The 26,753-nt window shown below is 49.8% G+C and overlaps 2 protein-coding genes across 2 annotated transcripts in view; both read left to right on the forward strand.

Annotated features, from left to right (window-relative positions):
• The first annotated feature begins 1,644 nt into the window (after positions 1 to 1,644).
• On the forward strand, positions 1,645 to 2,661 carry LOC135362533 (keratin-associated protein 10-4-like). Its single transcript, XM_064578032.1, has one exon. The coding sequence runs from the start codon at positions 1,645 to 1,647 to the stop codon at positions 2,659 to 2,661; it is 1,017 nt and encodes a 338-aa protein (XP_064434102.1).
• A 16,230-nt stretch (positions 2,662 to 18,891) lies between these two features.
• TSPEAR (thrombospondin type laminin G domain and EAR repeats) overlaps positions 18,892 to 26,753 on the forward strand; it is a 56,015-nt gene continuing 48,153 nt past the window's right edge. The window contains exons 1-2 of the mRNA XM_064577257.1: positions 18,892 to 19,045; positions 20,340 to 20,560. Of these exons, the coding sequence (XP_064433327.1) occupies positions 18,892 to 19,045; positions 20,340 to 20,560 (375 nt within the window). The remainder of the gene's footprint in view (positions 19,046 to 20,339; positions 20,561 to 26,753) is intronic.

The raw sequence follows: 26,753 nt of genomic DNA on the forward strand, positions 1-26,753 counted from the left end.
AATTTGTATTTTAAAAATGTATACACACAAATACTTTATACACGTTCGTGTACCTGTATATAGAGAATAGATGATAGAGTCAATCTTCATTATTCATGAATTACTTGCTAAAATTTATTTGTAACCCCAAATCAATACTCACAATGTGTGCATGGTCATTTGCAGACATGTGCAGAGTACTCCAAATTTAAGACTCGGACACGCGTTTCCAGCTGAGGTGGAACGAGGCTCTGCCTCCTTGTGTCAGCTCCCAGACTGTGAGCCTGTCCTTTCCTGTCTCCTTCATGCTGTGTTTCGCACTTTATGTTGTGATTTTGCTGGTGAAAGTGGCCTCAGGCCTAGCGCTAAAGGTCTGGGGTTCTGAGCACAAGGGGGCTCATGTGCTTTGTGGAGGAAATCCACGTCAAATAAGTCTTGCTCAGTCATGACTTAAGGTGCTGTTGGCGGTGAGTCCACTGTTAAATAAGATGTATGTCAAGTATTTATTAAATAAGTCGCTTTAAACAGAAACACACATCAAGCCAGCAATGTATTGAGGGTTGCTGAAAATCTGACCAAAGCTTGCAGGGACCCAACCCCGTGTTTCTCTGGGAGTGATGGTTCAGTGTTCCCAGATTTGCTAATTCAGTGTTTTTGGTGACTTTCTAGAACCTAGCGACTGTGACTAATGAGAATGCCCCATGTGCGTGTGTGCACGTGTGTGTGCAGACAGAGAATAAGAAACAGAGAGACACAGAGACATGCACAGAGATAAAGGGGAGGGGGAGTGTAGCTGCTTCCTGGGAGGAGGATGGGGTGCTGGTAGGCAGGGCTGAGGGACACTCACTCTGCACGGCCACATTGCCGATCTTTCTGTTGTGTTCTGTGTCCGTGCGCTACCTAGTGACATGGTGGATCGTCTGGTGTCGTGCGGGGCATGCGATGAGGGAGTCATCCAGAAGAAAGGCTGGGGGAGACCGATGGGGGCTGTTCCGACAGATGAGGCTGCCCCAGAGGAAGATGAGGGCGGTGACCACCACTGATGTCCAGCCCAGGTACTCAGGTGGCTCACACATAACCACAGCCCCAGGCCGTGTCCTCGTCCCAAGGGGCCAGAGGCTTTGGATACAAAGCCCTGTGGTCTCCCAAGCACACAGACAGGTGGAAAGTGGACATAGGGACACAGCGTTTTGGTGATGAAAAATGCTCTAGAGCTCAGGCCAGGAGGTCCAGCCTGGCAGGTGGCCCTGGGAAGGCACTGACCACCCTTGGCTTCCGGGTTCTTCCTTCACAGGGGGCCACAGTCCTGCATCCCCAGGGGAAGAGGTGTTTGAACCACAGAGAAACTTCCAAATGCCCTCTGCCTGCCGAGTGAGCGACTGCCCTGGGGCAGCCCTAGCTGGTGGCTGGATGTCCATCCCACTCCTGCTCCCCTGGGACACATGGGACCGCTCCAGAGTCAGATGCTCCAGGAGGTTTATGAGCTGGACAACATCCAGGCAAATAAATATCACTAACATGGCCTGGGAGCCGGAACTAGAGGCTTGTGGGGACCTGGGACCCAAGAGTCAGGAGGATATAAAGGCTGTCAGCCTCGGGCACCTCACACACACTCACACTCACACACTCACACTCACACCCTCTTCCAGCCCCACCGCCCCCACCATGGCCGTGTCCACCCTGTCCGTCTGCTCCAGCAACCCGAGCTGCGGCAGCTGCGTCTGCCTGCCCGGCTCCTGGGACTCCTGCCCCGACTCCTCCTGGCAGGTGGACGACTGCCCAGAGAGCTGCTGCGAGCCCCCTTTTTGTGCCCCACCCTGCTGCACCCCCAGCTGTTGCCAGTCCAGCGGCTGCACCCCGGCCTCCTGCCTGACCCTCATCTGCACCCCCGTGAGCTGCGGGTCCAGCCCCTGCCAATCAGCCTGCACCAGCTCCTGCCGGCCCTCCTGCTGCAGCTCCTCCCCCTGCCAGGAGGCCTGCGGCGCGTCCGTCTGCTGCAAGCCCGTCTGCTGCACCCCTGCCTGCTGCAAGCCGCTCTGCTGCACCCCTGTCTGCTGCAAGCCCGTCTGCTGCACCCCTGTCTGCTGCAAGCCGCTCTGCTGCACCCCTGTCTGCTGCAAGCCCGTCTGCTGCACCCCTGCCTGCTGCAAGCCGCTCTGCTGCACCCCTGTCTGCTGCAAGCCCGTCTGCTGCACCCCTGTCTGCTGCAAGCCCATCTGCTGCACCCCTGCCTGCTGCAAGCCCGTCTGCTGCACCCCTGCCTGCTGCAAACCCGTCTCCTGCACCCCTGTCTGCTGCCAGGCCTCCCCCTGCTCGGCCTCCTCATGCTGCCAACAGTCTAGCTGCCAGCCCTCCTGCTGCAGCTCCTCCCCCTGCCAGGAAGCCTGTGGCGAGTCCGTCTGCTGCAAGCCCCTCTGCTGCACCCCTGTCTGCTGCGAGGCCTCCCCCTACTCACCCCCCTCCTGCTGCCGGCCCAGCCCCTGCTCCTCGTCCTGCTGCAGACCCTCCTCCTGCGTGTCCCTGCTCTGCCGGCCCGTGTGCAGGCCCGCCTGCTGCGTGCCCGCCTCCTCCTGCCACCCCAGCTGCTGCCGCCGGGCCTCCTGCGTGTCCCTGCTCTGCCGGCCCGTGGGCCCCCGCCAGGCCTGCTGTGTGCCCACCTCAGCCCAGAAGTCCTGCTGCTGACGGGGCACGTCCCCACCGGGGCCAGCTGGGCTCAGGACCCACCCAGTGACGGTGGTCCTCCCAGGCCCCCTCAGTCCAGTCCTGACCCCAGGACGGGGTCCCCCATGTGTCCACTCTCCTGACCTGACCTTGACCTCCTAGCTCCCAGGCATGCTGCCCCCGCCTCCCCCCGGGAGGTGCCTACACCCGTTCTGGTCCCCTGTCCTTCCCTCCCAGTTTCTCTGCTCGGGTCCCTTGGCCTCAACTGCCGACCTGTCAGCACCTCCTCGGGCTCCCCAATAAACTCACTTCGCCAACGGATCTGCTTCCTTTCATCGGACCCTCATGGGGGCGGGGGGATCCCAGGCTTTTGACCAGACACTGGTCTCCTCCCGCCGCGAACATTTGTAGGAATGCGGGACTGAGAAATCGCGCAGGGCAGGGGCTGGACTCCTCTGGGCAGGGCCCCGGGGTGGGAGTCACGCCCTCGCCCAGGACGGTCAGTGCTGCTGGGCCCTGAGTGCCCAGGGCTTCCCGAGGCTGGGCACCTGCACACGGGTCGTGGTCTGGGGGTTCTCAGCCCCTGGCCCGTTTCCACCCACTGCCCCAGCTGGGCAAACCGGCCCAGACAAGCGGGCCTGGGGGCTGCAGGCAGCACAGCCCCTATGGGCCTGGGGTCCCCCTGGGGTCCTCCCGGGTGCTCTACCCATTTCTCGGAAAGGTGGTGTCGTGGGGGAGGCACTGCTCCAAGCTCCTGAAGAACACAACTAGGTTTGAAACAAAATATGAAGGGTGGGTGGCAGGACCCCAGGATCCCGTCCTGGGCTGGACTCAGGGCCATCATCTGGTAGGTCTGGACTCCGCCTGGGAGCATGAGGGACTTGGAGTCCTGATGTGGGGCCTTCCCTGTGAACTGAGAACCCCGTCCAGCCTCCGTTGCTGTGGACAGTGGCCTGGTCCGGTGCCGGGATGCCAGTGACATCGTGTGAGGACACTTGTGGACAAAGGGGGGGGGGGACATCCAGCAAGAACTCCGTGCCAGGGCTCCAGAACTGTTGCCTGCAGTGGCCCAGTGGCCCTGCCCCAGGAAGGGCCAGACTGAGGTCAGCCCTCCCCTCCCAAGTCCTCCCCTCTGGGCCTGTGAGCCCCTCACTCTCCCCACAGCTGTGTCCACGCTAGAACCCACGAAGGGAGCCTGTGCGGTCCCCTGGCTCTCGGTCTCCTTTCCTGAAACGCCAGCCACCTCCCGGCCCACGCCACACTCCCCACCTGCTGCAAGTTCCTTGCCCACACCCTTTTCCCCCGACCAGTGTTTTACCTAATCCTTCCATTTAAAATCAGCTCTGTCCAGGTAGTGTACATATAATCAGACGCACCCTATTTCATTGTACCGTTTGATGAGTTTTGAGAAAGGTCTGCGTCTTGCAGCCTCCACTGGGGGCAAGAGATATCAGCTTCCCTCCTAGCAAGGTTTCTCTGCGTCCCGAGCCTCCACGCCCGCCTGCCGCCTGGGAGCAGCTGCTCCGCGGAGCTGCTGAAGTTGATCTTTTCTGGAGCATCCAAGGGAAGGAAGCGTACAACAGGCATGCTCAGTGTCCGGCTTCCTTCACTTGCCTCTTTGGTTGCATACGTTCATAGTTAATTCCTTTTAACTGCCAAGTAGTGTTTTATTGAGTGGATGGATCGCAGCTATTTATTCACCTGTTGAAGTCCATCTGGGGTGTCTCCAGGTTTTAATGGTTATGAAGGAAGCCCCTGTAAGCACTGTATTCTGCATCTTGTCCTCTCTCTGGTAAATACCTAGGCGTAGGCTTGCTGGGTCCTGTGCTACATGGGGTGAGCAGCGTGATATTTGCCCTTCCTGACGGCTACTGTGTGTGGGTGGGTCAGTTTCCTGTGTGCCTGTTCATGGTTGTCTGTCTTCCTCAGCGAAGCGTCTGCTCAGATCCTCTGCCCATTGTTCTGCAATCAGACTGTGTTCTTATTCGCTGTAAGTGTTCTTCACGTATTGCAGGTACCAGTCATTTATCATATGTGTACATTGCAAATTCCCCCACCTCTGCCTAGACTTCTTACTTTCTTTTTTTTTTTTTAAGATTTTATTTATTTATTTGACAGAGACACAGAGGGAGCAGGAACACAAGCAGGGGGAGTGAGAGAGGGAGAAGCAGGCTTCCCGCCGAGCAGGGAGCCCGATGTGGGGCTCGATCCCAGGACCCCGTGATCATGACCTGAGCCGAAGGCAGGTGCTTAACGACTGAGCCACCCAGGTGCCCCGACTTCTCACTTTCTTGACAGTACTTTTCAGTAGCTGACATCCTTAATTTTGATTAAAATCAAAATATTCCCTCTCTTCAGTGGTGCTAAGGAATTTTTGCCCAAACCCAGGGTCATGCTGGTTTTGTCCTATGTGTACTTCTAAATATTCTAGGGTTTTAACTGTCATACTAAGTTCTATAATCCCTTTCAAGTTAATTTTTGAATATGTTGTTGGTTGTTTCCAGCATCATTTGTTGAGAAGACTATCCTTTCTCCATTGACTGACCCTTGCCAAAAAATCTATTGACCGTGTATGTGGGGGCCTATTTCTGGACCCTGCTCTGTCCCGTCTTCAGCCTTTGTTCTTATACCCATAACACACTGTCTCCATCAACGCAGCTTTAAATGAAGTCTTGAAATCCAGCAGTTAGTCATCCAATTACGTTTTTCTTTTTCAAAATTGGTTAGCTATTCTAGATCCTTTACATTTCTATTGATTTTAGAATATATTTTAGAATCAGCTCATCGCCTTCTAAAGAATAACTTGCTGGGATTTTTATTGGAATTGCGTTAAACTTGTAGGTAAATTTGGAAAGAATCGACATTTTAACAATATGGAATCTTTCAATTCATAAACATAATATCTATTTCTAGTCATTTAGGGTAACTTTTTTAATGCAATACTTTATCATTTTTAGTACATCAACATTGTACATATATTAAGTTTCTCTATTATTTTATTTTTCAGTGTTTTAGTTAATGGTGTGTTTATTTCATTTCCAAGTACTCATTGCTACCATGTAGAAATTTAATCAGTTTTTGTGTGTTGACCTTGTATCCTGTGACCTTGCTAACTGCACTTAGGAATTTTAATAGCATTTTTATATATTCCTTAGGATTGGACATGCATTTTCTCTGTGGGAAGGATCTTAACTATAATTCAGTTACTTCAGTTGATAGAGGGCAATTTTGGTTTTCTATTTCTTCTTGTATGAGTTTTTATATGTATATCTTTCCAGTTATTTGTCCATTTCACCTAAGTTGTTGAATGTGTCAGCACCAAGAGTTGCCTTCTTCTTTTATTCTTTTAATGTCTGTAGAATCTGGGGCTATAGCCCTTTCTTTATTCCTGATATTGTTTATTTATTTCCTTTTCTTTTCTTTTTCTTGACTGGTCAAGGTAGAAATTTATTAATTTTGGTGATCTTTAAAAATTAGACTTGGTTTTATTAATTTTCTCTTGTTTGTCCATTTTCTATTTGGTAGATTTCTACACTTCTCGATTATTTCCTTCCCTCTACCTATTTTGGATTCAACTTGTGCTTATTTTTTGTAGCTTCTAAAGGTAGAAACTTAGATAATTGATGGATTCCTTCTTTTCTAATGTAAATTATTAAAGCTATACATTTCCCCCTATATGCTGTGTTAGTTGCATTCTATAAAGTTTATTTTTATTTTATTAAAAATACTTCCAGTTTTCCATTGTGATTCCTTCTTTGACTCATGGATTATTTTGAAGTGTGTTATTTAATATCCAAATATTTTTTGGTTTTCCAGCTATCTTTCTGTTCATGACTTCTGATTTTGTTGTGGTCAAACAACATTCTCTGTATGATTCCAGTTATTTGTCCTATTAAATATATTAAGACTATTAAATATATTAAGACTGGTTTTATGGCCCAGCATATGATTTTTTTTTGGTGAATGTTCTATGTACATTTGAAAAAAAAAATGAATTCGAGTTCACTGTTGTTGGATGCAATATTGTATACATATCAATAAGGTCAGGTTAGTTTATAGTGTTTCTCAAGTTTTCTATATACTTCTCAATTTCATCAAATTTGGAAACATTTGGCCATTGTCTCTTTAAATATTTTTCTGTCTCCCCTCACCCCTGACCTTTTTTCCTCAGGGACTCCAATTATATTTATGTTAGACCATATAATATTGTTGCTCAGATCACTGACGCTCTGTTAATTTAAATTATTTTTCTTACTGTCTTTCAGTTTGGGTAATTTCTATGATTATGTCTCCTAGGTCATCTGCAGTCTTTATTCTACTTTTAAATTCATCCTTTAAATTTTTTATTGTTAATGTTATGTTTTTTACCTCTTGCAGTTCCATTTAGTTCTCCTTTGTATCTTACATTTCTCTCTTCTTTGTGTTCATGTCTTCCTTGAAATCCTTGAACATATTTATCATCGTTGTTTTAACTATCTTGTCTGCTAATTCCAGCAACTGTCATTTCTGAGTTTGTTTGTATAATCTGTTTTGCCTCTTGATTATGGGTTAGGTTTTTTTTCCCTCTTAATGTATCTAGTAATTTGGGGGCATCTGGGTGGCTCAGTTAGTTGAGCATCCAACTCTTGCTTTTGGCTCAGGTCCTGATCTCAGGGTCGTGGGATGGAGCCCTCTGTTGGGCTTCACACTTAGTGCAGAGTCTGCCCGAGATTCTCTCTCTCCCTCTCCCTCCCCCTCTGCCCTGCCCCCATTTGTGTGCACGCATGTGTGCACATGCTCTCTCTCTCAAATAAATAAATAAAATCATTAAAAATGTGTCTAGTAATTTTTTATTGGATGCTGGGTTTCAATAAAATAATAGTGTAATACTGTTGAATATTGTACTTTGTTTCCTTCCTTTAAAGAGTGCTGGGCTTTGTTCTGTCTGGCACTTACCACCTATGGATTGGCTTGATAACTGTGATGCTTCTGTGCTTGTTTTTATGTTTTGTTATGGCAGATTGAGAGAAGCCCTTACTCTCAGGCAGGTTTAGCATGAGTATTAATATGTGACTTCTGGGATCTGTACTTTGTAACAGATTGCACCCCTTAGCACATGCTCCTGACACTTCACCGGGGATGTGAGAGTGGGGCATTGAGAAGATTTTAGGCAATACAGAGATGAAAATTGCTAATTTTGAAGTTAGAAGGGCATTTAGACATACTCTGGAAAAATATGGATCTAGCAGATCCTAATCCTGATTGAACAGGCATCATAAGGAGTGGCAGGCAAATCGAGGAAAAGAACTATCCCATGGATGACAGTACAAGAGGGTGAAGGATGAGCCCAGGATGGCCCCAAGTGGCCAAAGGGCTGCAATACCCACCCCCACCCTCTGCTGCCCAGCTGCCTTGGGGAATCACAGGAAACCACACAGGGTCCTGCAGGGCGGCAGCATTGTGTACAGAGGAGGAAAGTGGACGTGTGGTCAGGCTGGGGAATAATGACAAGACACAGGGAGCCAGGGCTCTGGTCGGTCTTGGTGTTTATTGGCCAGCTTGCTTAAGTGCATCTAGAGATAGCTGAGGGTTACTGAGCTGAGGGGACAAAGACATGTGGATGGAGGCTGGGCTGACCCTCGTGAGGGGTGGGAGATACAGAGGGAAGACCACTGCCATGGGGACTTCCTAGGAGACCTCTGCAAGGTCACACACTGTGTGGATGTGTGGTTTGTCTACAAGTGCAGCTCAGCAGCAGACTGGACCAGCAGACACTAGGAATGGTCCATGTGCCGGAGCAATTCAGGACATGGTAGTCAGCTTCCAGGTGAGACCTGCTCCTGTCCTCAGTGGGGGAAACCCCTTAACACGGGTCAAGACCAGATTGAGGAGGGGTGGCTGGGAGGACCACAGTCACCGGGTAGGACCTGAGCCCAGCTGGCCATGCGGGGAACGTGCCCCATCTGCAGCAGGACTTCTGGGCTAAGGTGGGACTGCCGCAGGCCAGGCACATGGAGTGGCAGAGGAGGGACATGCAGGAGGAGGATCTGCAGCAGGACAAGGAGCAGGGGCTGGGCTGGCTGCAGGAGGGGGCTGAGCAGGGGGAGGTCTCGCAGCAGACAGGGGTGCAGCAGATGGACGCGCCGCAGGCTTCCTGGCAGGGGGAGGAGCTGCAGCAGGAGGGCTGGCAGGAGCTGGTGCAGGTTGACTGGCAGGGGCTGGACCTGCAGCTCACGGGGTGCAGATGAGGGTCAGGCAGGAGGCCAGGATGCAGCCGCTGGACGGGCAACAGCTGGGGGCGCAGCAGGGGGGCTCGCAGCAGCTCTCTGGGCAGTCGTCCACCTGCCAGGAGGAGTCAGGGCAGGAGTCCCAGGACCCGGGCAGGCAGACGCAGCTGCCGTAGCTCAGGTCGCTGGAGCAGACGGACAGGGTGGACGTGGCCATGGTGGGGGCAGTGGGGCTGGAGGAGGGTGTGAGGGTGAGTGTGTCTGAGTGTGTGTGTGCGTGTGCGCGTGTGTGTATGTGTGAGTGTGTGCCAGGTGCCCTGACTTTTTCTTCATACCCTCCTGGCTTGTGCTATCCTAGCAGTAGTCTCCCCATGCATTCCCGCCTTGGTGCCTAGAGCTGGGTTCTGCAGAACCAGCCACAGCCCTTTTACTTCCAGAACTCCTTGTTCAGTTCACAAAACTCTGGAAATGGACCTGGAAGTCTCTACTTGTTTTTCGTCCTAGAAAGCAAGCTTGGGGGGTGGAGTGCAGGTTTCTTCTTTTAGTAGGTCGTTGGGGGCCACGGTGGAATACCTGGGTGTTGGGGGCTGGGTCCCAGGCCCGGTCTGGGCGAGAGCTGCTGTGGAGTGCTCTGCTGGCCGAGCACCACCAAGCGCCTCTGTGCTTGGAGGTTTATTTGGTTTCTGCATAACGATGATGAGTCACGATTTGTGTGCAGTGCTGTGTCAGTATCCTGTGGCTTCGGTAGCAAAGCCCCAGAGGCGGCTTCGACAACAGAGATTCGTTGTCTCCCAGTTTGGAGGCTCGATGTCCGAGATCAAGGGTTGGAAGTTTGGTTCCTCCTGGAGCCTGATGGAGAATCTGTTCCGTGCTCTCTTAGCTTTGGGGGTTTGCTGGCAATCTTGGGGTTCCTGGGCTTGTACAAGCATCTCCCCATCTCTGCCTGCATCCTCACATGGCATCCTCCCTGTGTGCCTGTCTGCATCCACATTTTCTCATTTTACAAGGACGCCAGTCGTATTGGGTTAGGACCCCTCCCCCCCAATGACCTCATTGTATCTTGATCATCTGTGACGACCATCTTTCCAAATAAGGTCACTTCTGCAGGTACTGGGGGTTAGGATTTCGGCATCCTCATGGGACACAATTCGACTCTTAGCAAGCACCTGCTCTGAAACAGACACAAGGCCAGAATCTGGGATGGAAGGAAAGGTGCTGCAGGCCTCCTTTCTTGGGGACTGCAGTCCACAGCCGGTGAAGGATGGGGCGCAGGTGGCACATGGCATGATGGGCCAGCCGCATCTGCACATCTTCTGCTTGTCCAGGCACGACTTAGCTCATGGACCACTTTGTGCTTTTGTGTCGTTTACAGAATAACTGTAAAAAGAGTACAGTGTTTACACATGCCCTCACCCACTACTTTCTCTAGTAACATCTTACGTATCCACAGATCAGTGACAAATCTTAGAAATCAGGATTGGTGCATTACTGTTCACTAAAGAACAGACCCATTGCCCACAAATGTCACCTCTCTGCTCCAGGACCCCACGTACATTTGTAAGGTCTCTCTAGTCTTCTCTAGTCTGAGACAGTTTCTTGGTCTTCCCTTATCCTTTGTGTCTTGACACTTGAAGAGCCCTGGTCACTTGTGTTGTAGAAATTCGGGGTTGTCTGAGGTTTCCTCACAATTAGCCTGAGGTTATTATGTTTGGGGAAGAATCCCATTGAAGTAATGTTTCCAGTGAAGCAGGGGTACATGATGTTGCTGTGTTTTGTCACAAGATACACGGTTATTTTTCCCTTTGTAATTAATAAATATCTGGGGTGGGGGAGAGTCTATGAGACTTTGCAAATATCCTGTTTCTGCTGTCATGTTTGTCCAATGGTTTTAACGTCCCTCTGGGGGCCACGCCTGCAGCAAGGTTGCTGTGGTGTTCTGATGGTGAGTTTCTACTTCCCCATTCCATCTCTACTTATTAACTGAAATTCTTCTGTAAGGAGGAGTTACCCCTTTTCCTCCATTTATTTACCTGTTCTGGTTCAACTTATTTCATTATGGACTAATGAATATTTGTTTTATTATTTGAGTAATAATCCAGTATTATCATTATTTTCTCGTTCACATTGTTCCAGCTTTGAACCTTGGGACCTCCTTCATTTGGCTCCTGTACCTCTCAGCATGCTTCCAACTCCCCAGCATCTCACTTCTGGTTCCAGCTCCTCTGGAAATCTCCCCATCCCATTCCTGGAATCGATCACTTCTCCAGAGAGTCCTGATCCTTTTAGTGGATAATGGTATTTAGAAACCATGATCTGGAGCTAGGTGTGCTCAGTGCTCCTGGGGTGTCACTTCTTTAGTGGGCAGAGCAAGGAAATGCTTGTGTGTGCGCTACGGGCCTGACCTCAGGGGGAGGCATTCAGTCTTTGTGCTTGCTGAGGTTTTGTCTAGATAAGCTTTCTCAGGCTAAAAATCTCCCTCTTATTACTGAGAGATTTTTATCATGAATGGATGTTGGATTTTATGGAATGCTTTTTATGCATTTATTGAGATGATTATACAATTTTCTTTTTTAGTCGGTTAATATAGTGAATTATATTAATTGATTTCTTAAAGCCTTTTATTTTGAAATAATTAGAGATGTACAGGAAATTGCAAAGCCAGTATGAAGAGGTGCCGTGTACTTACATTAATTGATTTTTAAATGTTGAACCAGTCCTGAATTCCCAGATAAACCCCACTTGGTTGTGATGTATTGTCCCTTTTTATATGTTGTTAGATTTGATTTGCTAATATTTTATTCAGGATCTTCATGTCTGTTTTTGTGAGGATATTGGTCTATAGTCTTCTTTTATTGCAATGCCTTCAGTTTTGATAATGCCACCCCCACAAAAGGAGTTGGCAAGTGTTTCCTTCTCTTCTACTTTCTAGAAAAGATTGTGTAGAGTCAGTATTTGGTCTCCTTTAAATATTTGGGAGAATTTCCTGGGAAACTGGAGTTTTCTTTAATAGATATAGGACTTTCTGGTCATGTGTTTCTTCTTTAATGAAGTGCCTACTGAGGAGTTGGTCCATTTCATACAAGGTTTTGAATATATAGGCATAATGTTGTTTGTGGAGGTCCCTCATTACCCTTTAAATTGTGAAAAATAGTTGGTAATAGCCCATCTTTTGTTCTTGATACTGGTAAATTATTTCTTCTACTTTTTTTTCCCCCCTGGTCAGTCTGGCTGGAAGTTTATCAATTTTATTCATCTTCTCAAAGAATCAACTTTGGTTTCAATTGATCTCCTCTGTTTTTCTTTTCACTTACATTGAGTTATGTTACATACAATTACACTGACTTATCCTTCCATTTTCAAGTTTATTTATTTATTTATTTTTTAAAGATTTTATTTATTTATTCATGAGAGACAGGGAGAGAGAGAGGGAGGCAGAGGGAGAAGCAGGCTCCCAAGGAGCAGGGAGCCCGATGCGGGACTCGATCCCAGGACCCTGGGATCATGACCTGAGCCGAAGGCAGACGCTTAACCATCTGAGCCACCCAGGCGCCCCCATTTTCAAGTTTATTAAGTCAAAGCTTAGATGGTTGATCTGATACCTGTCTTCTCTTCTAATGGAAGCACTTAGTACTATAAACTTCCTTCTCCTTTAGCTGCCCCCACCAGCCCTCTCTGTGCCAATAGCCCTGATCTATTGGCCCTTTCTGGCTCTGATTCCATAATTCCTGGACTCAGTGCACATATTTGAAGGGCAATAGAGTCGATGAGGACTCTCACACAATGGGATTGGAAGGCAGGTAAACCTCTAGGTGCTGAGCATTTGGACTTCCACATCCTGCAGCCTGAGGCCACTATAGCCGGATTCATCCTCTGTTCCTGTTCTCACTCGCCAGGAGGACGTGAGATAAGGGAACATGGAAAGCTGGCTGGATTTCAGAGATAATCATGCCTGGCAGGAGGGAGTGGTGTTTTTATTACAAAGGTCCCTGGGGGCAGGGACTGGCGCTTCATCTTTGCCTCTCCCACCTCTCAGCTCCTGGCAGAGGAGACTAAGAGGTGGCATTTTGAATCATTAGAGACAAGTTCTATGGGTGGGACCCTGGGGGCAGCTGAGCATCCTGTCCCGGGAAGAGCTCAGATCAAACCCTTTTGTCCCCGTGCCAGCCCTGCGGTCTGCATTATGCATGCACTGTCTTTCGCCTCCTGAATGTCCACATGCCCAGTGAGGTCAGGTGCTTGTTATACCTAATGAACAGCATTCACGAAAGGAGAGAAAAGAAGGTTCTGGTTTTGGGTTGGCAAGTGTGGGTCCAGCAAGTGGACTTGTTCCCAGACTGTGTGTGGATTTTTCTGTGCCAGCTGATTAAGGCACCCCGCCGGATGTCCTATTGCCGATTTACATAAGGTGAACTTAACATCGTCTGTGTACTAGCCACATGGATCTTACTCAAGAGTCCTGCTTAGCCAGCCCTGGCAGCCTGCATTTCTGCAGGCAAACACATATCCTCCCACAGGCTCATGTGGGAAGCTAATAGTCGACCTAAAACATGCCCAGCACTGGGCTGACTGCATCATGAGGGATGGGCCATCCATTTCCAGGTCAGTCACTGTGAAGCTGTCCATTTCTGGGGAGCAACTTCTGCCTGCTGGACAGTATTTCTAGTCCCTCCTGCACCCTACAAGACAGGAGGATACCAACCCCTATTGCTGATGAGGACACTGAGCCTCAGAAAGGCCCATGACAAAAGTTGCAGGACATAGTGCATCCCAGGAGAGCTGGGAGCAAAGGCCACAGTCCTTGCTATACCATCTGCTTGGCCCTTTGGACAGTGTTGTGCACCCTGAGAACCCTTTGACTTTGGCAGGTGACTGAAGTGGACGAGTATGGATTTAAAAGCATTGATGTGTGTAGAAGGTTTAGTGAGGGCTGGCCACAGAGCACTCTATTATGCCTTTGAGAGGTGATTCTTGGTGTCGCTGCTATTTTGGCGCCTCCCTGAGGCTTCAGTGGCTTAATTGCCACACTGCCTTTGCCTTCCCAAGGCTTCAGATGCATCCATGCTGCAGCCCCGGAGAGTCCAGGAGTTCTGCTCAAAGCCCCGTGTGCCAATCTGTTCCACATTCCATGACTTCCTTTAAAACAAGTTAAGAAAAGCAGGTTTGAACACACAAAAGGGACATGAGTTATTTTCCCATGCATGCTCTATCTTTACATTGTTTTCTTATTTCCTTTTTTTAACCAGTATAGTAGGAGAAAAATGATCTCTTTCTGACCTGTATTGACTTGAGCATTTTGTCGTATGTGAGCCCTTTGGGTTTCTTCTTTTTTTAGGTTGCCTTTTTTTTTTTTTGAGGATTGTTCTTATATTTTCCTTGTTGGTTTTCAGGAGGTCCCTGTTCCTTCTGTACCTTTCATGGTATGGCAAACATCTTTCTCATTCTGTCCTGGGACTACTGGCCTTCCGCATTGTGTCCCTCTTGAGCAGATGTTCTTGTTTTGATGTGAGCAAGTGTAATGACTTCTCATAGTTTGTGTTTACTGAGCTTGTTTGGGGAATCATCTGTACCCCAAAGTCACAGAGATGGCTCCCAACCCTCCCTCTAACTTGGAAGTTTCACCATTCATCCCTCCTGGAGGGGTGAGCTGTATATCTCGTTTAGGGAAGAGTTCAGTTCGGTTTTGTCCACACAGACACCCAGCTTTGCCATCACTTTCTCCCAACAACCCCTCCCTCCCCACTGATCTGCGTGGACTACTGACCATGGGTGTTCAAGTTCTCCATCTCTTCTCTCTATGGGTCCACCTGCCTCTTCTTGGGCCTAAACTGGCCTGTTTTGTGATGATGGCTATACATTCAGTCTTACTGTCCCATAGGGCAACACTTATAATACCCTAACCTAAATTCCTAGAAATAAACTCCTCCTGGGCCCTGGGCACACAATTTAAATCAATGAAATCCACAGGGTAAGGGGGATTTTCTTGGCCATTTAGTTCTGTTCCCTTTCCACCCCAGTGGTAGAGCCCCTTCTTGGAGACCATCTAGAGTGCAGAATCCACCTGGCTGAGGGGCTGTGCCTCACACCTGCACCCCCAGCCAAGGCAGGTGGCTTCTTCCGAATAACTTGGGTCTTGATGGGCTCCAGTATAGAAAGTCTTCCCAGGGAACAGTTCTGGGGCACGAAGACCCTGGCTCCTGGTCAAAAATCCTACGCGTGATCTATCAGGCCCAGCCAAGGGCAATCACAAAGGCTTCACCTGGCGGAGGGCATGAGACAGCCCTGCCACACACCAGGCTTGGGATGCTGCCAGGGCACTGCCATCCTGGGGGAACTGCAGCAGGGACCCAGGCCCACCAGCCCCCCTTGGAGGCCCATCTGCATTTGTAGCCCTGGCACCTCCATCAGAGGCCTCCTTGTAGGATGCCTGGAACCTACTCCCCCCACCCTGCTTTGACTCAGTACCTGGTACTTTTCCACGCCCAGCCCTCCCTCCTCCTCCTTCCTGGGCCACAGGGCTCATCAACCCATGAGAGGCTTTTGTCCTGGGCTCCTGGGCATGACCCCCACCACATGCTCTTCTGTGGGGGGTGGGGGTTCAGTGCTTCCTGTGGCTTTAGTCTCTTGCTCATACTGTTGCAGTAGGCGATTGAAGTCTTCACCACTTCTGCCAGTGTGGCTTGCTGCTGTAATTGGCTCCCCCTCAGCTGGGTCCCTGGCAGGGGAAGTCACTACCATCCCATCTTACAGATGAGCAAACTGAGGCTCTGAGAACCTCAGTGAGTCAGTTATGGGCCAGACCTTAAGACCTTGAGGCTGGTTTAGGACCTTACGTTTAGCCAGTTTTGAGTTCGTGTATTTGTGGCTCCCACCACATCTCTGCTGAATGGTAAGGACCTTGAGGACAAAAGCTATCTCTGAAGCTGCCCTTTCTTTCTTTCTTTTTTTTTTTTTTAAGATTTTATTTATTCATTCGAGGCACAGAGATAGAGAGAGAGAGAGAGCATGAGCAGGGGGAGAGGCAGAGGGAGAGGGAGAAGCAGGCTCCCTGCTGAGCCAGGAGCCGGACGTGGGACTCAATCCCAGGACCCCGGGATCATGACTTGAGCTGAAGGCAGACGCTCAACAATCTGAGCCACCCAGGCGCCCCTGAAACTGCCCTTTCAAGAAGCCTTTGCAGAATAAACAGAGACCACCTAAATGAGAAGAAGCAAAGGCTGTTTATTCCAAGCTGGCTGTAATAGGGGGTCCCCCACCAGCACCGGGTTTGGCAGAGACTCAAAGCAGGGGAGGGAGAAAACTTCTAGTGGAAAAAGAGAGGCTCGGGGGGGCCACACGGGGACTGAGGTGTGGGGAAGCTGCAGATAGCTACCTCAAGGCGGGGTTGCCCACGTGACTGGTTAGGGGTTAGGGAAGGGGCCCGTCATTGGCCAAGTCCCGGCTGTTTGGTTTCCAGGCTGGCTGGTGTGGAGGCCACCGGGCAGATGGCTCGGCCAGGGTCTGCTCGTGTATACAGCCTCTCGGTGTGAATATAGCCGCTGCACTGAACGTGTGTCTAACTGATTAGAGTTCATTTGCAGAGCTTCATCACTGCGTGCGCTCTGACCATCTTGCGGTGGCTCTGACTTTTGTAGACTTGGTCACTCCTCATCCCTGCATCCAGCAGGAAGGTTTCCAGGGAGGTACAAAACTCTCTGCCCGTGTTAACCTTGGAAACCCTCCAACTGTGTGTGCAGACTGCAGACAAGGCGTAGGTGGAGAACCGGATGCCGACGACTGAGCATCTGTCAGAGCAAAGCCTGCTCGTCTGCATGGGCTGGAAGGGCAGGATGGGGCGGGGGGAGGACAACCAGGAAGGGGCTCTTCAATCAAACAATGGAGGGAGAGGCTCTCCCTGGGATTAGCCAGATTCGGGGTTCCCCTGCTGCTAATGCACCCTGATTGCCTGTGCCCGGGGCTCAGCCAGGCTGCAGCATGTTCTGGGTGCTGGCAGCCTCTCTGGGGGTAGACCTGCGTGTCCTGAATGAGGGGCCAGACCCTGGTGGGGCCTCAGCTGAAACCACCGGCCGGTCCCAGCGTCTCTCAGCGTTTTGAGGGTGAATTTAGGGCCCAGTGTTTACTTAGAGCCTCACACGCTCCAGGGACCCCGACCACACACAACCCCACAGTGCTGGCCAGCCCGAGGGCTCGTCACAGTTGGTCCGGTGCACAGGCTCTCCCCCGAGATGCCCGTGCCCTCCCTAGAGTTGGTCTGGGACCCTGTGCGGACACACACAGCTGCCTCGGGGGTGACCGCCGCCCTTGGAGGGACAGACCCTTCTCCCACGAGCGCCCCCACGGTTGCTCCACGGAGCGGCTGCGTTCAGTGCACACTCAAGTGTCCCGTCTCCGAGCTCTCTGCGTGCACTTTGTCACACATAAATAGTGACGCCAATGCGAATACACTGCCCCTCCTCACAGCGCCTCCCAGAGGTCATCGGATGGTGTCCTCCCGACATTGTTCAGGGCCCCTCCCGCCCCACCGGCCCCCACGCTGTGCACACGCTTCCACCTGACCGAGATCAGCAGTGTGCCCGACGCGGGCCGCTCACCCCCTGCCGCTAGCCATTCCTCCACCAGAGCGTGGGCACGTCCACGTCCTTGTCCTCTCCCGAAGGACCTCAGTGTCCCCTGCTGTGCCCAAGCCTTGCTGCTGACCTGCTCTGTACCCGGCAGCCGGTCCCTGGGGATGGGCAGGTGTGACCTCGGCGGTGCTCCTCGGCTGCCGTTGGCCAGGCCGGGCGGGTCCGCAGCCTCCAGTGCACTCACTGCCCGGGGCTCCTGTCCTGTGAGTCCCTGGGGACACAGCCCTGCCAGGTTTCCTGCTGGGGGCGTTTATTAGGTAGCGAGCGTCTAGCTCGGTGCTGGCCGTGCTGATTCCTCCGCCTTGCCCCCGGGGCCTGACGGCGCTCAGCCCACCCCCTCCCGTGCGGCCTCCCTGCAGCCTGCTCAGGACCGGTCTTTCCCGGACTCCTGACCACACGCCTGCGGCTCACTTTAGATGCTGTCTTGTCATTTCTTCTCTGCACCTGGGTGCCTGTCCTCGGCACTCCTGTTTCACAGACAGTTTTCTTTCCTAAATCCCCTTGATTTAAGGGAGGAAAATGTGCTCTACCTTCTGCTTTGTGACTCGCTTGTCCTCGTCCCTGGCCACCTTCACCCCCGCAGGGAGCGGCAGCTGAAGGGGCAGGCCTGGCCGAGGGTGGGGGGCAGGGGCTCCCAGCTCTGCGGGCCCTGTCCTGGGAGAGGGGTGGGAAGCGCTGTGGAGAGTCCGTCTGCTGACCAGCAAAGGCCCTCGTGTCTCAGAACCCCTCTCTGCCCCGGGGATGGCCACCTGCCATTCTCATGCTGCTGCCCGACTCTGGGCTTCTTGCAAAAATCAGGTTGTTGTCCTCAATGTCAGCCACAGTCCTTATTGCTTCAAGGAAGATCGCTGGTTTGACCCCTAAGGAGGGTGTCCCTGGGATTTCTGGATCCTTCTGTGGGCTGCCTGAGAGCTGTGGGCCAGAGTCTGCCTGAGCCCCTGGGGTCTGGTCCAACGTGACTGCCGCGGCGGCCACGTGACCCGGGCCCCTGAGGGGGCGCGATGCTCCCTGGCCTCGTTGAGAAGGGGCTCTCCTCTCTGACTGGTCACCTGCTGTCCTTGCCCACATTCGGAGAGCGGAGGGCTGGGTGCCTTGACTCTGCCCTCTGATGAAGGCCTTAGGGGTCTTCCCAGGGGCGGGGACTCAGTCACATCCTCTGTGCCGCACCAGCCTGGGTCAGGTGTGGAGGGGATGAACTTAGCACGCAGGGCGCCTGCAGGCTGGCAGACGCCCCCAGATATTAGCATCTGTCATGGCCAGTGAGGTGGGGGGTTGGAGCCGACACCGGCAGGACAGGGTGCCCGGTCCACCGGGCCAGCCAGCGTCTCTACCTGTCCGGGATGGCTGTGGTTCTCTGGGTTTTGCTGGTGGCGGTGACCCTGCTTTGAAGAGCGTTTGCCTTGGTAAACCACACGGACCAGTCAATGGCTGACCGAATTTCCTCCTATTGGAGCCTACCATTAACCCGAAGCGGCGATGTGCGCTCCCGGGAGAGAGTCCGGATTCCCGGGCCCAGCACCTGCATGCTACAAGCCACTCCCGCTTTGGGGCCGGTCACCGTCTGCCCACAGCCTCCCCGTGAGCGGCGCACACGCACCTCCACGCCACAGGCCTCCCCTCGAGGCTCTCAGCCTGTCGCTGCAGACACGGCCGCGTTCGAACGCTTCTCTGGCTGGGCACTAGCTTTCCCTGGACTGTCCCCTGCCACTTGCTACCCGGTTCACTTCAGTTGGGCAGATATTCATTTAGCAACTACTGTATGCACTTCTGGGAATACGGAGACGCCACAGTGTCCGTCCCGGACGGGCCGCACATTCGGGAAAGGACACAGGCCACTATGCCCCAGACCAATGAAACGTGGTACGTGCCACGAGCCTTGCTAGGCTGTCACAGCACAGGAAGCCCTTGAGGACCCTGGTCATAGGTCTCTTGTCCAGGGAGGCTGCCCCATCCTGGAAGGGCTCCTCGAATCAAGGGACCTTGGCTCCTGTTGGGAGGGAGGGTGGGATGTCCATGACAGACCACACTGGGCCTCAGGTCAGCCTCCACTGGGATCACCACAGGGCCTGCCGACCCTGCTGACCGAGCCCTGTGGGGGACCGACTGTCCCCCTTGTCAGACCCAGGCCCCAGGAGGGCCCCTGGGCCCGAGGGGAATGGCGCTGGGAAAGGCTAATTCATTCCTGCGTGCCTGGTCATTTACCCCAGGCCACAGCCAGGCATGGGGTGGCTGGATCGGCCAGGGTCCAGGCGGTGGCCCTGGGCTCTGCCCCAAGCCAGCACCTCCCTTCCAGGAGCCGGGCCCCACGAGCTGGTCCAGAAACAGCCCCTCTGGCCACAGACGCTACCATTTTCCTTTCCTATCATCTGGCCTCAGCTGAGGCCAGGCCAGCCCGTCAGCTATGTTCGATGACCTTGAACTGCAGGGCAGTTTCTCCAGGGGCATATCTGCCTCTCTGTGGTGTGTCGGAGGAGCGGTGCCCAGTTCCAGGGTGGCTTGCCGGTCACGCCAGAGGACCCACCCTTCCACAGCACGGGGGACATGCATCACGGAGCCCCACTGAGAGCATGAGGCATGCTACGCTTGGTGGTCCCTGGACTGGGGGAGCCTGGCTCCTGCTTGCGTGCACTCCCTGGGGCCACGGCTGGGACCCATCCTTCCTCTCTCCCCCTCGCACGCCCAGCATAGCGCGTGGCCATCGACTGGGAAATAGCGTGCCACGAAATGTGCTTGTGTAGCTCCTTCTGGGCAAAACCCGGGGTGGGGTGCGGTCTGCAGGTGCGTCGTTGACCCTTGGGGCCTCAGTTTCCCCACTGGTAAAGGGGAAACTCATCGGGGCCCGCTTAACCCACCTGTGGTTTCCCTGACACAGACCTGCGCCCCCTGGACATCCTGGCAGAGGCCATCCCTCCACACAGCGCTGCGGGTGGAATCAGGGTAACGCAGGCCCACGGCGTTCGAGGACTCCAGCTCTCAGCCGCCGCTCCCCACGCCTTGAGCTTCCCTGCGTCGAGGATTTTCTTCCGATGTGACCTCTTCCCTGAAGAATTTTCGATTGTCATAACCTTGAAAGTTCCCAATCTTCCCCCGAAGGTCAGTGACGCTCTTTACTCCTGTTCCTGCATTACATCCTTACCACCCGAGCACGCGGCCAGCCACCGCTCCCGGGCTCCAGGGTCTCTTTGGGGTCAAGAACAGCCGTCCTGATAGGTAGTGAGGTCCCCATCACAGTGAGTGTGCAGGCAGAGCTCTGGGACCATTTGGTAGGTGTTTGTACCGGTGATTCCTGCAACCATAATTTTTCCGGTGGGCTGACCTGTCAAAGGCTAGGGATAATGCTTAGAGTTCCTAGTTTGACATCTTTCCCCGGGAAAGTAGGCAACCAAATAACAAGAGCACGCCCTTTGGGGTCTGATTACCTGTGATTTGCAGTCCCGTCCACCCCATACGCAGCTAACATTCCCATCCCCCCACTCAGCTGGACGCCCCTGAAGGTGAGGGCCCACGGTGCCCATCGCTGCTTCCCCGTGGGGCCGGGACAGTGCCCGTCACGGTGTGTGACCGAGTCAGAGCCCTCAGTTAAGGAAGGAAAGCTCTTCTGCCCTAATCCGGACCGTCCTTGTTGGTTTGCTCCGGGGAAGGCGACGCTGTCCTCCGTGCCCTGTGGACATCTGCTCTCGAAAGCCCTCTCGTTCGTGCCCTCGACTCCGCTGAGTTCGCTGTTCCAGTCGCTGCGTTTCCTCTGTCCTGTAATTTCCATTTTCTTCTGTCTTATATAAATTCCATTTCTCAGCCTAAAGCCTCCATCTTATCAGCTACTGTCCTGAGCACAACTCTAGTGTTTGGTCACAAGGACTCCCTTCTGTGGACGACTTCCACGTGTGTCCCGCCCGCGGACTAGCTCTGCTGTCCCCTTCTTCTTTCTCTTTTCTACCACGCTCAGTGGTGCTCATGCAGAACCGATGTTTCAGGAACATCTTTTACCCCAGGGCCTCCACAGAGGGTATTAAATGCAGCGCATGTGGTGCACATGTTCTATCCCGGAGGGAACACTGCCCAGGGGACTCAAATTATATCACTCGGGAAGCATCTTTTATACAAGTGGCTTTATTTCTGTTGTTTTGAACCCATTTTGTCAATGAAACAACACTGGCCTTATTTAAATAAATGTATGATAATTTTAGAAACATATCTTATACCCGTGCATTTACAGAATGTATTGAATGAAGGACAATGTGGTGAAACCCTCCTGCATGTAAATAACACTGTGGATTTTCGCATGCATATAAGGGCTATTCTAAGAAACGTTTCTATACATGTGCCACCAAGGAGTGGTGTTTTTTTAAGTTCTTATTTAAATTCCAGTTAGTTACGTACAGTGTAGTATTAGTTTCAGATGAACAATGTAGTGATTCAACACTTCCGTACATCAGGACAAGTGCACTCCTGACTCCCCATCCCCTATTTCCCCCATCCCCCTGCCCACCTCCCCTCCGGTGACCACCAGTGTGTTCTCTAGAGTTGAGTCTGTTTCTCTCTCTCTTTTTTTTTGTCCCTTTGCTCATTTGTTTTGTTTCTTAAATTCCACATATGATTGAGATCATATGGTATTTGTCTTCCTCTGATTGACTTATTTCACTTAGCATAATAATCTCTAGCTCCATCCATGTCCTTGCAAATGGCAAGATTTCATTCCTTTTTAAGGCTGAGTACTATTCCATTGTGTATATATGACATCTTTATCTACTCATTAGTCAACGGACACTTGGACTGTTTCCATAGTTTGGCTACTGTTGAAAATGCTCTATAAACATAGCTGCACATGCATCCCTTCAAATCAGTGTTTTTGTATTTGGGGGGTAAATAGTAGGACAATTGCTGGGTCGTATGGTAGCTCTATTTTTAACCTTTTGAGGAACCTCCGTACTGTTTTCCAGAGTGGCTGCACCAGCTTGCATTCCCACCAACAGTGCACGAGGGTTCCCCCTTTCTCCGCATCCTCGCCAACACCTGTTGTTTCCCGTGCTGTTAATTTTAGCCATTCTTTTTTTTTTTAAAAGATTTTATTTATTTATTTGACAGAGAGAGACAGCGAGAGAGGGAACATAAGCAGGGGGAGTGGGAGAGAGAGAAGCAGGCTCCCAAGGAGCAGGGAGCCCGATGTGGGACTCGATCCCAGGACCCTGGGATCATGACCTGAGCCGAAAGCAGACGCTTAACGACTGAGCCACCCAGGCGCCCCAATTTTAGCCATTCTGACAGGTGTGAGATGGTATCTCATTGAGGTTTTGATTTATATTTCCCTGATGCCAAGGGATGTTGAGCATCTTTTTATGTGTCTGTTGGCCATTTGGATGTCTTCTTTGGAGGAATGTCTGTTCATGTCTTCTGCCCATTTTTCGATTGAATTATTTGTTTTTTTGGGTGTCGAGTTTTACAAGTTCTTTATAGATTTTGGATACTAACCCTTTATCTGATATGTCATTTGCAAGTATCTTCTCTCATTCTGTAGGTTGCCTTTAGTTTTATTGTTGTTTTCTTTGTTGTACAGAAGCTTTTTATTTTGATGAAGTCCCAATAGTTTATTTTCACTTTTGTTTTCTTTGCCTCAGGAGAAATATCTAGAAACATGCTGGTTTGGCAGATGTCAGAGAAATTACCGCCCATGTTCTCTTCCAGGATTTTTATGGTTTCAGGTCTCACATTTAGGTCTTTCATCCATTTTGAATTTATTTTTTTGTATGGTGTAAGAAAATGGTCCAGTTTCATTCTTCTGCATGTGGCTGTCCAGTTTTCCCAGGACCATTTGTTGAAAAGACTGTATTTTTTCCATTGGATATTCTTTCCTGCTTTGTCAAAGATCAGTTGGCCATAGAGTTGAGGGTCCATTTCTGGGCTCTCTCTTCTGTTCCATTGATCCATGTGTCTGTTTTTGTGCCAGTACCATACTGTCTTGATGACGACAGCTTTGTAATACAGCTTGAAGTCTGGAATCGTCATGCCTCTAGCTTAGCTTTTCTTTTTCAGAGTTGCTTTGGCTTTTTGGGGTCTTCTGTGGTTCCATACAAATATTAGGATTATTTGTTCCAGCTCTGTGAAAAATGCTTTTGCTATTTTGATAGGGATTGTATAAAATGTGTATATTGCTTTGGGTAGTATAGACATATTAACGATATTTGTTCTTCCAATCCATGAGCATGGAATGTGTTTACCATTTCTTTGTGTCATCTTTACTTTCTTTCATAAGTATTCTATAGTTTTCAGATCTTTTGCCTCTTTGGTTAGGTTTATTCCTAGGTATCTTATTGTTTTTCGTGCAATTGTAAATGGGACTGATTCCTTGGTTTCCCTTTCTGCTACTTCATTATTAGTGTATAGAAATGCAAGAGATTTCTGTACATTGATTTTGTATCCTGCCACTTTACTGAATTCATGAATCAGTTCTAGCAGTTTTTTGGTAGAGTCTTTTAGGTTTTCTAAAGTGTCATATTGTCTGCAAATAGTGGAAGTTTGACTTCTTCTTTGCTATTTGGATGCCTTTTCTTTCTTTTTGTTGTCTGATTACTGAGGCTAGGACTTCCAGTAATATGTTGAATAACAATGTTGAGAGTGTGTTCCTGACCTTAGGGGAAAAGCTCTCAGTTTTTCCCCATTGAGGATGATGTTCACCGTGGTTTTTTCATATATGGCCTTTACTATGTTGAAGTATGTTCCCTCTAAACCTATTTTGTTGAAGGTTTTTATCATGAATGGGTGTTGTACTTTGTCAAATGCTTTTTCTGTGTCTCTTGAAATGATCACATGATTCTTATCATTTCTCTTATTGGTGTGCTGTATCATGTTGATTGATTTGCAAATATTGAACCATCCTTTATATTGAATAAATCCCACTTGATCGTGGTGAATGATTTTTTTTCATGTTTTATGGGTTTGATTTGCTAGTGTCTTGTTGAGAATTTTTGCATCCATATTCATCAGGGAGATGATCCATAATTCTTTTAGTGGGGTCTTTATCTGGTTTGGTATCAGGGTAATGCTGGCCTCATAGAATGAATTTGGAAGTTTTCCTTCCTTTTCTATCTATTGGAGTAGTTTGAGAAGAACAGGTATTAACTCTTCTTTAAACGTCTGATAGAATTCCCTTGGGAAGCCATCTGACCCAGGACTTTTGTTTGTTGGAAGTTTTTTTGATTATTGATTCAATATCTTTGCTGGTTATGGGTCTATTCAAGTTTTCTATTTCTTCCTGTTTCAGTTTTGGTAATTTGTTTATTTCTAGGAATTTATCCATTTCTTCCAGGTGTTGATTTGTTAGTATATAGTTTTTCATAATATTCTCTTACGATTGTTTGTCTTTCTGTGGTGTTGCTTGTGATCTCTCCTTTTTCATTCATGATTTTGTTTATTTTAGTTCTTTCTCTTTTCTTTTCCTTTTTTTAAAGATTTTTAAAATTTATTTGACACAGAGAGAGCACAAGCAGGGGGAGCGGCAGGCAGAGGGAGAAGCAGGCTCCCTGCTGAGCAGAGAGCCCAACATGGGCTCGATCCCAGGACCCTGAGATCATGACCTGAGCCAAAGGCAGACACTTAACTGACTGAGCCACCCAGGCGCCCGATCCTTTCTCTTTTCTTTTTGATAAGTCCGACTAGGGGCCTATCAATTTTATTAATTCTTTCAAAGAACCAGCTTTTAGTTTAGCTGGCTTTAGGCTTTATTTGCTGTTCCTTTTCTAGCTCCTTAGGTGTAAAGTTAGGTTGTGTATTTGAGACTTTTCTTGTTTCTTTTTTTTTTTTTTAAAGATTTTATTTATTTATTTGACAGAGAGATAGCGAGAGCAGGAACACAAGCAGGGGGAGTGGGAGAGGGAGAAGCAGGCTTCCTGCCGAGCAGGGAGCCCGATGTGGGACTCGATCCCAGGACCCTGGGATCATGACCTGAGCTGAAGGCAGATGCTTAACGACTGAGCCACCCAGGCGCCCAAGACTTTTCTTGTTTCTTGAGAAAGGCTTGTATTGCTATATACTTCCCTCTTAGAACCACCTTTGCTGCATCCCAAAAGTTCTGAACTGGTGTGTTCTCATTTTCATTTGCTTCCATGTATTTTTTTATTTCTTTAATTTCCTGGTTAACCCATTCATCCTTTAGCAGGATGTTCTTTAACCTCCATGTATTTGTGGTCTTTCCAAATTTTTTCTTGTGTTTGACTTCAAGTGTCATAGTGTTTTGGTCTGAGAATATGCATGGTATGATCTCAATCTTTTGGTACCAGTTGAGACCTGATTTGTGACATAGTATGTGATTTACTCTGGAGAATGTTCCATGTGCAGTCAAGAACAATGTGTATTCTGCTGCTTTAGGATGAAATGTTCTAAATATATCATTAAGTCCATCTGGTCCAGTGTATCATTCAAAGCCCCTTGTTTCCTTGTTGATCTTCTGCTTCGATGATGTGTCCATTGCTGTGAGTGGGGTGTTAGAGTCCCCTACTATTATTGTATTATTATCAATGAGTTTCTTTGTGTTTATTATTAACTGTTGTATATATTTGGATGCTCCCAAGTTAGGGGCATAAATATTTACAGTTGCTAGATCTTCTTGATGGATTGTCCCCTTTATTATGACATATCTCTTGTTGCAGTCTTTGTTTTAAAGTCTATCTTGTCCCATCTAAGTATTACTACTCCAGCTTTCTTTCGACGTCCTTTTGCATGATAGATGTTTCTCCATCTCCTCACTTTCTGCAGGTGTTTTAAGGCCTAAAATGGGTCTCTTGTAGGCAGCGCTCAGTGATTTTTTAACAGCTTGATTGAGCTATGACTCACATACCACACAATTCCCTATTTAAGGTGTGCTATTCAGTGATGTTCAGTGTATCCAGCTTCTGTGAAGCTTTCACTGTGGGCAGTTTGCAATTTGCCACCACTTTAGGAGGAAGCCCTGTGCCCTTCAGCTACCCCACCCCTGCACCAGCAACAACTAGTTTACTTTCTGTCTCATTGGTTTGCCTACTCTGGACATTTCATATAAATGGAATACATTCACATATATATGGTCTTGCTCCTGGCTTCTTTTATGTAGTGTGTCTTCAAGGTTCATCTGTGTGAAAGCGCTCATCAGTACTTCATTCCTTTCTATGGCTAAATAACGTTCAACTATATGGACATACTGCAGTTTGTTTATCCATTCATCAGCGATGGACATTTGGGTCATTTCTACCTTTTGGCTACAGTGATAGTACATGATTATAAACATTCATGTACATGATTTTGTGTAGACATATATTTT

This window comes from Mirounga angustirostris, unplaced genomic scaffold, assembly GCF_029215605.1.
Source record: "Mirounga angustirostris isolate CCGP_5_RB_7025 unplaced genomic scaffold, mMirAng1.0.hap1 SCAF_1, whole genome shotgun sequence".
In the NCBI taxonomy this organism is placed as follows: domain Eukaryota; kingdom Metazoa; phylum Chordata; class Mammalia; order Carnivora; family Phocidae; genus Mirounga; species Mirounga angustirostris.